The following is a 13,586-nucleotide window of genomic DNA, read 5'->3' on the forward strand; positions in this document are numbered from 1 at the left end:
GGAGCACAAACCCCGTGGGCTGCAGAGAGAAAAACAAGCAGGATGGGACTGCAGGGGCTGCAGCTGGGGTTGGACACTGAACTGCAATGTGCACATGGAGCAGAGCTGAGCCCAGGGAGAGACCCCGGCAGCGCTCGTGCATTTTGGGGCCATTTGGGTTCATCCTGGGTGCAGCCCTGGCTGGGCTCTGGTGCTGCCCAAGGTGTATGCATGGAGGCCTTTTCATAAATCCCTGCTTTATTCTTTAGCTCTGCCCAGCCTCTGCTCTGGGGCAGCCTGCACAAGGCATCAGAACCTTCTCTTCTCAGCCTGTTCACTCATCAGCAGTGCCAGGGAGCCCTTTGGCCCAGCCACAGCCTGCAAACCAATTTTGGGAGCACTGCTGGCATCCTCTGAGCACCTGGAAGCACAGCCTGGGAATCTCAGTGGGGACTCCCCAGCACAGAAATCTCCTTGCTGCTGACACATTTTGTGCCCTCTGGCCCATGGCATCAACACATGTTTGATTCATGTGGAAGGATTCAGATTAAGTGGAGGAAAGGTTTTCTTCCTTCCTAGGTTGGCTGCTTTGCCATGACACCAAATAATATCGAAGCTAAGTTTGAAAATAAGGGCCTGGAGATAAACAAAGGAGCACAGCCTGAACCCTTTGCAAAATATATCCCAAAGAATCAACATTTTCTACTGGGAAACTCCACAGAGTTTAGAGATTATTTTTACTTTTCTGACAACCAGCAGGCCTTGTTAACAACACACATGAACAGAAAGCCAAAGCTCCATGGTTTTTACCCCCTCAAGTCCCTGGCTGGTGTTACCCTGGGCTGCCCTCTCTCATGCAGTGGACATTCCTCTAATAAAGTGGATTTTTTGGTTGTGTTTAGGTTGCTTTCAGCTACAGTGGTAACAAGTAAATGTCAGCAATAGGAATCCTTATATCAGAATGAGGTAGATGTTTTTCAACACGAGTGGTTAATTCAAAATAAAGATATTTTCAAGGAAAATTTCAATATGCCACAATGTAAATTGGTTATATTTTTGTCTGTGTAACATTATAAAATTCATTTCAAAGCCCCTCCTTAGGCAAACAAGATAGAAAGGCAGTAGATGGTCAGAATTTGAAAGCTTTGTGCACAAACAGCACATGGCAGACCCTGCACTTGTTCAGACAGACTGGCTGAAAATGCCACCAGCACACAAAATCTGGCACGAGTTAAGGAGACACCAAATGCTAAACGTGCAAAACAACTTCTCCTTCCTGAGTTCAGGTTTCAAATTCCCCAGTTTTGCTGCACAAAGTGTCACTGGAAGGGATTTGAAGCAAGGGCTTCTTTCAAGAGCACGTTTGTACCAAAGATTAACGTGAGACACACTGAATAATTCAGAATTCTTTGAGTGGGAAGGAAGAAGAGTACACTGAAAATATCTTGTTTTTCTAGAAGAAATTTGCCATTTTGTAAAAGAAAAAAAATAAAATAATAAGCTTGAACTTTTTTATTGTGAAATAGAACATTTCAGACAAAATATTTAATTAATTTTAGATATGGTCCATGTGCTGGATCTGCTTTGCTGAGAAGCTGCTTTGGTAAAGTGCATTTCCCATGGTCATTATCAACTGTATCCCTGAGGAAAAAACACTGTTCAAAGTGAATTCCACCACTGCAGTGACACAACCCATCCCGTAAGTAGAACAGAGACATAAAACATTCAAGCAACAACTCTTCAAAGTCAAGAGTTTCAAATCTACATTTTTCAACTTAAGATATTTGAATTTCAATTTTCTTAAAAAAGGATTTTTTTGGCACACGGGTGATTGGGTTTTATTTTGAAATGGAATTTTAAGGCAAATACTTCTTATAAAATAATGTATTGAAATGGAGAAATGTCATTTCTGATCCAAAGATAGTTTTGTTAGAAATTCTGAAGCAGCCCCATGAAAACATCCCTTGATTTTATTACAGAATAGGAATGGAAAAATGTTGTTGATCTGAAAGCTCAAGATGATCAGCTGTACATAAAATGTGTTTAAAAGCATAGATATTGTATTAACCATTATTATTATTATTAACCAGTTTTTCTGAAATAATAAATATCTTGCATTTCCAGTCCTTGATCTTGCTGTAACATAACATTCCTGTCAGACAGTTTTGCTGATTTTCTTGGGACCCAAAACGTGGATTCTTCTCCACAGTCCCATCAAACTCATTGTCTTGGAAATTAGGGCAGTCTATTGATGTCATTTATGTCCATTATTTTGATATCATGTGCTGCATTATAAAGGTTGCAATTTTATTTCATTGCACAAGGGAAAAAAAATAAAAGAAAGAAAAATAACTTATAAGTTAAACTGAGACAACTGGTTTTAACTTTTTTCCATTGCATGAAGGCATCCAAACATGTTAAAAAGCAACTTCTTGGAGAAGTACATCCTACACGAGTGTCACATTCCTGATTTTCTTTGGGCTGATCAGATAATCAGTACGTCTTTGGGGTCGCACCTAGGGGAGAGCAAAACCAGTGAGAGAAGTCAAAGAGATCCCAAAAAGCAGTGCCACAGTGGGTCTCAGGAGGTTACCTGCCAAGCCCTCAGCCCAGAGCACGACAGCAAAACGAAACCTATCACCAGCAGCCCACTCAAAATCCAAACACAAAGGAAAGCACGAGAAGCAGAACGAAACAAAAGCTTCACATGCAACACTCCTGGGAATTCATGATCTGGTTTTATGCTGCCTGCGAACTTCTTGTGGCCCCTGCAGTCTGTGTGCTCTTAAGCAAAAGGTGATCACAGCATCACAGAACAACGAGGTTGGAAGAGACCTCTAAGAGTCCAACCAATGTCCTAACACCTCAACTCAGAATCTGGACTGTAGCACCAAGTGCCATGTGCAGCCTTTTTTTAAACACATCCAGAGAAGGTGAGTCCACCACCTCCCTGGGAAGAGCATTCCAGTACTTTATTATTCTTTCAGTGAACATTTTTTTCCTAATATCCAACCTAAACCCTCCCTGACATAGCTTGAGGCTGTGTCCTCTGTTGGGTCTTTCTCCTCTGGTTCTCTTAAAGGAACCTGTTAAGCTGTAAAAAATCTGAATATTTGCTTTCCAAATCCATTAGAAATCACAGCACAGCAGCATTTCACGTGGCTGGAAGATCACTCTCAGCATCTCAGTGTTTATCCAAGCCAGGCTTTTTTTAAACTTCCCAAGACTGCCAGGATTCCACTACCACTGGCTGCAGCCTGTTCTCACACTGCCCCCGGAGGGATCAGAGCAGGGCAAAGGCTCAGCAGCCTTGGAAAGCTTCTCCTCATCTGAAACAAGTGCAGGTGCATCTCCAGTCCTAATTACTCCTGGGCTTTTACAAAACATCATTGCAGAGGAAAAGACAAGGAAAAATTCACTCTCAAATGCATCTGAGTAACAAAAACTGTGGATTTTTAAATGTAGTATCAACACCTCCTCCCTGTAATTCCTCATCTGGTCTCAAGCCCTTGGAAATTAATGGAAATTTCACTGTTTTTCTCAGTGAAATGTTTAATCAAGACAAACTTGTTTCTCCAACTATTGACCAATTTTCCTGAGGTTTGTTCTGGAGCATTAATCATGCACAGTCTGTATTGCTCTGGTATTCTTCCAGTATTAAACATCTTCAATAATGCATTTGGTACATATACATTATTGAATAACAGATGGAGGCAAATGTTAGATAACAAATGTGGACAACATGGCTCTGGTATTTAATGAGCCCCAGCACCACTGTGGGATAAATTTAACTATCCTAGAAGCATTTCACGAGACAGCTGCCTTCTGTTTTAAACACAACTCTCTTTCTCCACCCTCCCATCCCTTCTTGTTGCTAGAACATGCTGCTGTTTTCTAAATTTACCCTTCTTTACTGTTTATTTTTGCAGAGAGGAGAGGTACTTTGGGGAGTAACAGCATTGCCTGGCTCTGTTCAAGGACCTTTTCCAAGATCCCTCTGCTGCTTAATTTCTTGCCCAAAGACCTCAGTGGTGTTAAGCAGAGGAGCTCTCTATTACCTCTCCCACCAAAATAACAAATTTTCAAATAGAATGGGGGAAAAAATCTGAAAAAAATGACAAAGGCAAGTTTTGTGTTTGTGGAAGGGAAATATTCCCACCTATTGTGGTCTGTGAGAATAAAGGATACAGAACCAGTAGCACAGTGAGTAACCAGAAGGTTTCAGAGGGGGTCCAAGAACACCCTGTCTCTAAAACTCCCTGCAAGAGGTCATGTTTTGTATCCCATGTTTAGCAAAATACTGAGGTGAGAATATTTCCCAGAACTTGCTGCAGAAAAATATTCTATTGCACCAGATTTGCTAAAGGATAAAACATATAAATCAGAAAGTTCACCCAGCAGTGTTGTGGAAAGAGACAATTTGGGGGCAATGCCAGAGGAGATTTAGGGGGGATTGTGTCCCCTCAGGTGAGAGCCCACCTGCAGAGCTGCCCCAGGCCTGTCCCAGCACAGGAGGAGCTGGAGCTGCTGCAAAGAGCCCAGAGGAGGCTCCAGGATGAGCAGAGGGATGGAGCAGCTCTGCTGGCAGGAAAGGCTGGCACAGCTGGCATTGTTCACCTGCACAGGAGAAGCTTTGGGCTGAGCTCAGGGTGGCCTTGCAGGGCCTGCAGGAGCCCCAGGAAAGCTGGAGAGAGACAATTTCCAGGGATGCAGGGACAGCACCCAGGGAATGGCTCCCAGTGCCAGAGGGCAGGGCTGGATGGGATCTTGGGAGTGAGGAATTGTTCCCTGGCAGGGTGGGCAGGGGCTGGGATGGAATTGCCAGAGCAGCTGTGGCTGCCCCTGGATCCCTGGCAGTGCCCAAGGCCGGGTTGGACACTGGGGCTGGAGCAGCCTGGCACAGTGGAAGGTGTCCCTGCCATGGCAGGGTGGCAGTGGATGATTTTTAGATCCCTTCCAACCCCAACCACTCTGAGATTCCCTGATTTAGGTTTGTAGACGATCCTGAACAGCAGGGAGCCAGAGGACAAGCAGCAGCTGGATCCAGGCAGCCTTGTGAGAGCACTGGGGAAAGGATAACCCCACCAGGACTCTTTTTCTTTAAAAATCCCATCTTCAGGAATGAGGCATCCAGCCCTGTCTGTCATGGCACTTCTCCCAACCACCAAAGCAGGACCTGAGCAGAGTTTGCTCCCAGGGTGGGGCTGACAAAGGTTCACCCTTGCCCTGCTGCATCTCTCAGAGTTATTTGCTTTAGAGATACTTCATGCTTGTTGTGCTCTGGTATCAATTAATGAATAATTTCATGAATTTCCATCAGCTCATGCTGTGTTCTGGCCCATTTTCTGGGGAGCTTTCTCTGAAGCAGCAAAGCCCTCCTGAGGCTGCACTGCACTGAAACAGAAGCTGCTGGCTGCTGGTCACCGACCTAAAACTCATTTTCTGAATGCAATGGAAGATCTCATACAACACATTACAAATAAAAATGCAGAGGAGCAGGACCACAACAAGCACTTCCTATTCCTATCCTGATCTGCCAGAGCTGCTGCAGCCCCTGCTTGGTTTTGGTTTCAAAGTTGTTTCCTCTTTAGATTATTTCAGTGCTTTACTGGTCCTGCCAGTCCTAGTCTGAGGAAAAAGGGCTTCATAACTCATTATACCCCACAGATTGAAGGGGAAAAAACCCACCTCCAGTGGCTTGCTGCACAGCCCAACATCATAGGAGTGAGTTTCTGAGGTGGTTCCCCCACCAGGAAGGATGTGCTAACATCAGCATTTCTTTTACATAGTTTTAAATCTCTTTGTAGTGTCAGCTTGGCATCCAGTTAACCATGGATATCTGACAGTCACATGCTTCAAAGCCTGCCTGTTGATTTATCATCTGCCTTGGGTGCCTTTTCACAGGGATTGCTATAAAAGGATTATAATACTGGGAAAAGCTTCACATGGTTTGTTGGTTTGGTTGGGGAGGCAGATCTTTTCATCTCTTCCAGCTCTTCAGCCAGACAAAAAGGGAGCTAGCAACACATGGATGAATCAGAAGGTAAACTGAGCATGTTTCAGGAGTGAATCCTTCCATGGTGTTTTGCACACTGATCTTCAGTCAATGAAAGAAGGAATTCTGCTCTTACAAGCACGTTTCAGTCAGTTCTGCACCCTGTGTGATATGATGTGAATGATCTGGCCCTGTGGAACAGGACTGTGATCTCAGCACTGAGGTGAAGGATGGCAGCTCCTCAGACACTGATGCTGTGGAAGTGTGTGATAAACTATTAGCCAGCCAAAAAATATTCAAGTCCAGCTGCACAAGAACAAAGTGCTGACATTAATGTCGTAGGAGTGCTCCCAAATGTGTCTGCATGCATCACACACTGGGCTAACAAAACAGAACAAAGAATCAGGGGGACAAAGCCACAGATTTCTGGTTCTGAAGGTTATTTCTCCCCCTGCCCTTAGTTTTCAATTTTGACTCTAAATTCACTTCTCTTACAGGAAAACACCCACCCCCATAAATTGTGGACACCCACTAAATAACACAGATACACTATCACTTCAAGTAACAAACCAGTTCCATCCTGTCAACTTTTTGGACACTCAGCACATTTCCCTGCCCACCAATACAGCCTGGAAATTCCCCCTTGTTTCTTCAGGAGTTGATCCCACCCATATGCCTTAACCCCTCCCCTTCTCCCACAGACATTTGGGAAAAAAAATCTGTAAACTGCAGCTGCCATTTCTTTATCTGTATCATCAATATTTATTGCTCTCTTAATCAAGATATGCTAACCAATGGATATCATAACACGACATATCTGCAGCCCATTTCATCAGCAGGGGCAAAATTGTTTGCTTTCATCGATTTATTTTTCTATTTATTGACCTTTTAATTCAATTTTGATAGCTTAATTTTTCTTTCCAACAACCCTCAGAGTCAGAGCAGTTCTATATGGGGCAATAAATGGAGCTGCAATTCATCATTCATTTCTTTCTCAGTATAAAACCACAAGCACAGCTAAATAATATTTCCAGTTTATAGAGTGTCATTTGGAGTAGTTAAGAAGAAAAATAGATCCTTGCCCATTAAGGGAGCCATGACTCACTCTGGACTGGGAAGGAGGAGTGAGGCTGTGGAAGCTTCCTGGGGCTGTGCTGAAGTCACAGCAGGGATGAGTCTGGCCCATTGGAGATGAGAATTCACTCCCTCATGGAAGGGCTCCTGATTATCACAGACACCTTTATGGCACATTAAATGAGCTCATTATGAAGCTCATCTAGGAGATTTCCCAATCCTGGAAGTTGCTCTGTCCTCAGAGCTCCTTCTGTGGGAACTTGGGAAACAGAGTTCCTTGGAGGTGGCACTGCCCCAAAATCTGCAAAATCCCAGGCAGGGCATCCCCCTCACTGCTCTTGGGTTTTGGAAGGAGCACTGTGGGTCAGGGAATGAGGAGCTGCTCCCTGAGTGGGATGTTGGTTCCTAAAGCTGATTTTTCTGGCAGCTCAGCCCTGATACTGGGAACAAGGATCACACTCGCCCATCCCTGACAGGAACTACATTTGCAATTAAACAGAAGCCTGCACCTCTGCTCTCAGTTTGACCTTTTCTCAGTTAATATCATCACAATGAAGACCTTCCAGCACCTCTGACTGATGCTTCTGGCTTCCTCTTCCAGTGGCGGGTCATTTTTCCCTCAGCTCAATAATTTGCTTCGTTACTCATCATTTTTTAAACGTCTCACACACCTTTGATTTTCCTCCCTTGTTCTTTGCCAAGCCTTTTGTTCAGGTTGTGAATTGATCAGTGCAATTACTGGGCAGCATTTATCTTCTGTGGACGTTTTGCATTAGTTTCTTATTCAAAGAGTTTGAATGACCAAAAGCTGAGCTCAGTGTTTTTCTCTTGTCACCCTTTATGACACACACCAGGGATTTCAGGTTTGTACTCAGCTGGGTCTAGGGGTAACAAATCCTGAGGAAGCAAAACCCGTGATACAAAGTCTCCTTCAATCTTCCAAATCATTTAAAATTGTAACTTTTTTACATCTGGAACAAAAGGGATCAAATTTGAAGCCCTTACCCTCAGAGACAAGGGAATAGATAAGGTTTTGCATCTTCAATCTGCAATTTTTCCATCAGTAGATGGACTTCCTCCTCCTCAGGGAGGCTTTGGATTTCCCTTCCTTCTTCTTGACCTCTAATGAAGCACTGCAAGGACTTTTGCTCATTTTTCCTGATTACCCAGGGAGAGAGAAGTAATTTATCGAGTCCACCCCTCCCTGACCTGCTTCACTATGGAAAAAATTCTCAGGATAACTTTTCTTCCTCCTGGTTTCTTTTTTTTTTTTTTTTTTTTTTTTTTTGCTTTTTTAACCCTCTATTTCTCACTAAAAGGTCCTGGAGAATAAAGATGGAAAATATTTGGGAATGTTTCCAGTGCTCAGGCAGGGAAAGCCAACTGAGAATCACAACTTTCTGTGCTTGGAAGGTGGCAGGAAGGCAGGTGGCTTCTGAACAAATTGTTTGACTCAGCACAAGCCAGCAAACAGCTAAATGAGTGAACATCTGATTTCACCTACTTGACAAGAAATATAAGGAAAGAGCACTACAATGGTTGTTAGGCAATATATTGGCATCAGTGGTGATTGAATTTTATTGGACTATATCCAGCAACACCCTTTGTGAGAAAACCTGTATGACGCAGTTAACAGGGAAAGTTATGAATGTAAAAGGAAAACAGATTTTGTCTGGGAAATGTTTTACTCTGTTTGCATTTATTGGGATAAAATTAAATCAGGGACTGCAAATCCACAATTTAGGGTAAAACTTCAGCAGCCTTTTATCAGCTCTTGTACACACAAATGGGGCCGCCACAATATACTGAGAAGCCCTCCTCAAACTGAAAAATAGTTTGTCTTCACTTTACATTGCTAAATATTCCTCTAACACATAGAAAATGGTTATAAATAATTTTCACCTCTTGATTCTCTCTTGGTGTTTTTCAAGAATGTGTGTGCAGCTATTGATGCAGGTAGAAGCCACTGTGACAGAGTTTTTATATTGTCCAGGGACAACTGGTTTGAAAATCATAAATATTTCAATTTTATGCTGTGTTCCTGTGATGGATTCAAAGTTTCCCTGGCCACTTGATCCCCTAGGCCACCTAACCCAGGATTTCTTGTGGAGGCTGCACCCTTCATGTCTCAGATTGAACCAGGACAGTGAGCCCAGTCTCCTGATGGTCCCCACTCACAACATTATTGTGGTCACAGTGGGTGGAGCTGCCTGAGACCATCCAAATTTGATGCCTTTCAGATGTCACCAAATACCTTAATGCCACCACAGTGCCCAACCAGTGCCCATGAACCATCAATGAGCACCCAGGCACTGGGAAATGCCCAAATGGGTCCCAGAACCACCAAATCCCAGAGCCATCAACACTGGAAGAGACCTTCCGATCATCCAATCCCATCATCAACCACCACCACCATCATCACCCCTAACCATGTCCCCTGGTGCCACATCCAGATGCCTCCTGGAGTCAATGTCCTGCCCTGAGATGTGTCCAGGGTGCTCAGCAACCTCTCCTGGCTGTCAGAGCAGACGCCACGTGCCACATGCATGGAAGCCCAGCCTATGTTCACTGTCCTGGTTCAATCTGAGACATGAAGGGTGCAGCCCCCACAAGAAATCCTGGGTTAGGTGGCCTAGAGGATCAAGTGGCCAGGGAAACTTTGAATCCATCACAGCAACACAGCATAAAATTGAAATATTTATGATTTTCAAACCAATTGTTCCTGGACAATATAAAAACTCTGTCACAGTGGCTTCTACCTGCATCAATAGCTGCACACACATTCTTGAAAAACACCAAGAGAGAATCAAGAGGTGAAAATTGTTTATAACCATTTTCCACGTGTTGGAGGAATATTTAGCAATGTAGAAATGGCTTGGTGAAGACAAACTATTTGTCAGTTTGAACAGGGCTTCTCAGTATATTGTAATGGCCTCATTTGTGCATGCAGGAGCTGATAAAAGCCCCATAATCCTGTTCACAAGCATTCCAAACTCTGTCTGAAAGTGTTGCTTGGGGTTATAGATCTACACTGATGCCTCCACTGTTTGTGCAGACTTTTCAGCTTTGCTTTAACAGTATTTTGTTTGACAAGTAATTCATGTCAACCATCATAACTACCAGGCACAAATGCATCAGTGTCATTGCTGTTATTTTGTACTGGTATTATGTGATCATTGTTTTAATTGTTGATTGAGTGCTTCCTAAATTTCATTGTGTGCCAAAAGAAGTTGACACACTCTGCTGTGATTTATGTGCAGTGTCATCCCCAAGACAGATTTCTGCATTGTTCATGTTGAAGCAGCTCTTCAGAAATAAATGAGTTATCACTGTTGAGGAGTGAACTCGGTACCACATCACCGCCACTTTCTCAAGGGAATATTGGCAAAAACCATCCCAGAGGTGCTAAATGGATTTCATAAAAATATGGCATAAATTAAGACTCACGTTGCTCTTGTGCTGGAAGCTGAGAGAGAGCAGCACCAGCCTTCAGAAGGAGGCCACTGAGAATGGAGCCAGTGGAGGAGCAAACACTGAGCTCTTCTTTTTTCATTTTATCCCCATGAAAAAAGGGCAAAGCTCTGGGGGCACTGGGTATTAGGTGTTTGCTCTCCCTCCCAGCTCTTACTGCTGAGGTAACAAAGGTTTCAAGGTCAATGTAAAGTTCCTGATGGAAGCAACTTCTCGAATATTGGAAAATATAATCAAGAAATAATCCAGAGAAAATGCACATTCATTTACTCTCTCTGCACTGGATTTTGTCTGGAAAGGAACCTCAAACCTCACCTTCACAGTGCCTCCACCTTAGATCCACATCTCCTTCAATCTGAAGGAAAATGCAGTCAAGAATGCTGAGAGGACATTCCACTTACTCAATTACAGCTGTAATTGACTTCTAATTGTCTGCCTCCCCAAAATCTATGTTTGGCTCTAGCACAATACACACTCTGTGGAGAAGAAGAAAAAAAAGGTTGAAATATTCAAGAAATCAGCATTACCTTTGGTACAGAACTGATGTGCAAATTGTCATCAGGGCCAGCAAACTTGGAAAATACTGGGGGAAGAGAGGAAATTCCTGCAACAAGAATATAAAAGATTAGTTAATCAGTGTTCACCATGGCAGGAACCACAATGGCTAATATCAATAATATTAATTAATAAATAATAATATTAATTATTAATATTGTGAGCAAAACCAAGGCTATTTTTTTTGGCTAACATGGCCAGATTTTTGTACTGGGGGAGTTTGCAGGGTGATTTCTGTGAGGTGACACCAGGAGCTGCCCCCAGTGTCAGACAGAGGCAGTTCCAGGTGGGTCCTGCCTGAGCTGTGACATTGGTGGCACCTCTGCCATAACTTATTTAAGGTAAGGTTAAAAAAAAAACCCAGCACAGCAGGACCTGGGAAAGAGGAGAGTGAAAGTGTGAAGGAAACATTCCTGGAGACACCCAGGTTAGTGGAGAAGGGAGGTGACCAGCTAAGGTCAACCCAGAACACCAACAAATATGAAAAAACCACTTCAGATTCCACTCTGTGGAATCAATTTGTCCAGATCCACTTAATTTTCCTTTTACTTCTTATAACTCCTGCATTTTATAACATCGCACACTCTCAAAATCTTTCCTCTGTAGTCATTTCTTCACCACTTTTTTGTCAGAGAGGGAAGGATGTGTGCCTGGGTTACAGACTCTGCACAATAGTTTTATGCCATTAAGGGTTTGATTAAATGTTTTGAGAATAATGTGGTTGTAAATGCGAGTGGTGGGTAACGATTTGGTGGAGATTTACATTTGCTTTTGAAGAGTCTTTGTGCTTAAGGACAAGAATTTATAATGCTAACTTAGTCATTATCAGTAAAATAATAGTTCACTAACTGCCTTTATTGTTTCCTTTTTCTCTTTCTTTCCTTTTTTAAAATTTTCTTTTTATTTGTTGGCAGTGGTGGACTTCATTTTGTTTTCACAGTCCAACTGCAAAATATTGCCTAAATTGCTGCTTGTATGAAAATCCAGTCCTCCCACATCTGGCCCCAGAAGACAATTAGAAGAACAAAGGCATCTAAAAAAACAAACCCAAGACTAAATCTAAATTTAATTGCAAAGAACTTGGGTGTTTCCTCAATATTTTTGGAGGGTCTTCCTCTAAAACATCAACATTGTTCTGGAGAGATCCAGGAAAAGCACAAGTCCTTCACTAAATATTGTGAAACCTCACAGTTTTAATTGCTTGACCTGTTGTCCAAAAGGCCCATGTTGAGAAGCAATTTGACAACCTGTGATTCACCAGCTCAGACTCACCTGGGCTTTGCTCTGTGTTCCACAATTCCTCTGGAATGTATCCCAGATTTTCACTGCCACTCCCCTGCCTGTTTTCCAAATCACCATCTTTTTTCTTCTCAGCTGAAACTTTTCTAGAAAACAAAAAGGTGTCATTAGAAGTTCTTCATGGTAGCAGACTAGAAAGAAAAAAGTAAATATCTCACATCCCAAAAAGTAGGTGTAAAACATATTCCAAGTAATTATCATGGAAGTATTGCCCATGGAATTCTGTTTGGAAAGTTTCCATCAGCTGCAATGTCAAAACCCATGAAAATAAGGCAGCCTTCAACAAGTGTGGACTCTGTGCCACATCGAAAATTAATTTTGATCCCTGATTCTGAACTGAGGATATTTAGGTGCCCAGGAATGGAACACCAGCCAGGTCACTCATGACAGCTGATCATTTTGGTGCCCAGCTGCAAAACCAAAGCATGTCCTCTCACACCCCCACAGTCAGGGATTCATCAGTACACTCTGAAGTTAATCTTTCACTCTGAAATTTACTTTACACCAGAGAGAAACTCCTTGGCTAAAGTTACACATCTCTGACTTTGCAGAACGGTGCCCTCACAGCTGCACAGGGAGAGAATGGTGCTTTTTCACCCAAAATTCTGATGCCAGAACAGATGCTACTATTGACCTGTTCCTACCATGGACCTGTCTCCAGGTCCACCTCTGCCTAGGTTTGAGTGTGGCAAACACAAATCCACCGTGGAAAACCAGGAATTTTTGGTGGGAAGGGATGTTGGTGACGTTTGTGGGAACTGCTGCGTGTCCTTGTACAAAAGTTGTAGTGAGGGGTCAGACTCTGCTGCCAGGGAACAGGGACAGGAGCAGAGGGAACGGCCTCAGGCTGGGCCAGGGCAGGCTCAGCTGGGCCAGCAGCAGGAATTTGCCCATGGAAAGGGAGCTCAGGCCTTGGCAGGGGCTGCCCAGGGAGCTTGGCAGTGCCCATCCCTGCAGGTGTCCCCTGCAGGTGGCACTGAGTGCTCTGGGCTGGGGACAAGGTGGCCATGGAGCACAGCTGGGACTTGGTGGCCTTGCAGGTCTTTTCCAACCTCAATGATTCCATGATTCTGTAATTCTACTTCTTTTATATTTAGAAGGAATCACTTTGCAGCCCCCAGAGCTTCAGGGGGGTGTTACTAATGCACACACAAGCCTGGTGAGTCAGCTCCCAGCTCTGGGGCTTTTTTAGGAGATAAACAGGTTGGACACC

General features: G+C 43.5%; 1 protein-coding gene across 2 annotated transcripts in view; it reads right to left on the bottom strand.

Annotated features, from left to right (window-relative positions):
• Positions 1 to 969: 969 nt before the first annotated feature.
• The window catches only part of IGSF5 (immunoglobulin superfamily member 5), a 30,088-nt gene continuing 17,471 nt past the window's right edge, over positions 970 to 13,586 (bottom strand). For both annotated transcript variants that reach the window (XM_064406062.1, XM_064406070.1), the window contains exons 7-9: positions 12,347 to 12,459; positions 11,047 to 11,123; positions 970 to 2,495 (exon numbers count right to left, since the gene is read on the bottom strand). In XM_064406062.1, coding sequence (XP_064262132.1) covers positions 2,427 to 2,495; positions 11,047 to 11,123; positions 12,347 to 12,459 — 259 coding nt within the window. In that variant the 3' untranslated portion in view covers positions 970 to 2,426. The remainder of the gene's footprint in view (positions 2,496 to 11,046; positions 11,124 to 12,346; positions 12,460 to 13,586) is intronic.

The sequence above is a fragment of the Passer domesticus genome, chromosome 2, assembly GCF_036417665.1.
Source record: "Passer domesticus isolate bPasDom1 chromosome 2, bPasDom1.hap1, whole genome shotgun sequence".
NCBI lineage: Eukaryota > Metazoa > Chordata > Aves > Passeriformes > Passeridae > Passer > Passer domesticus.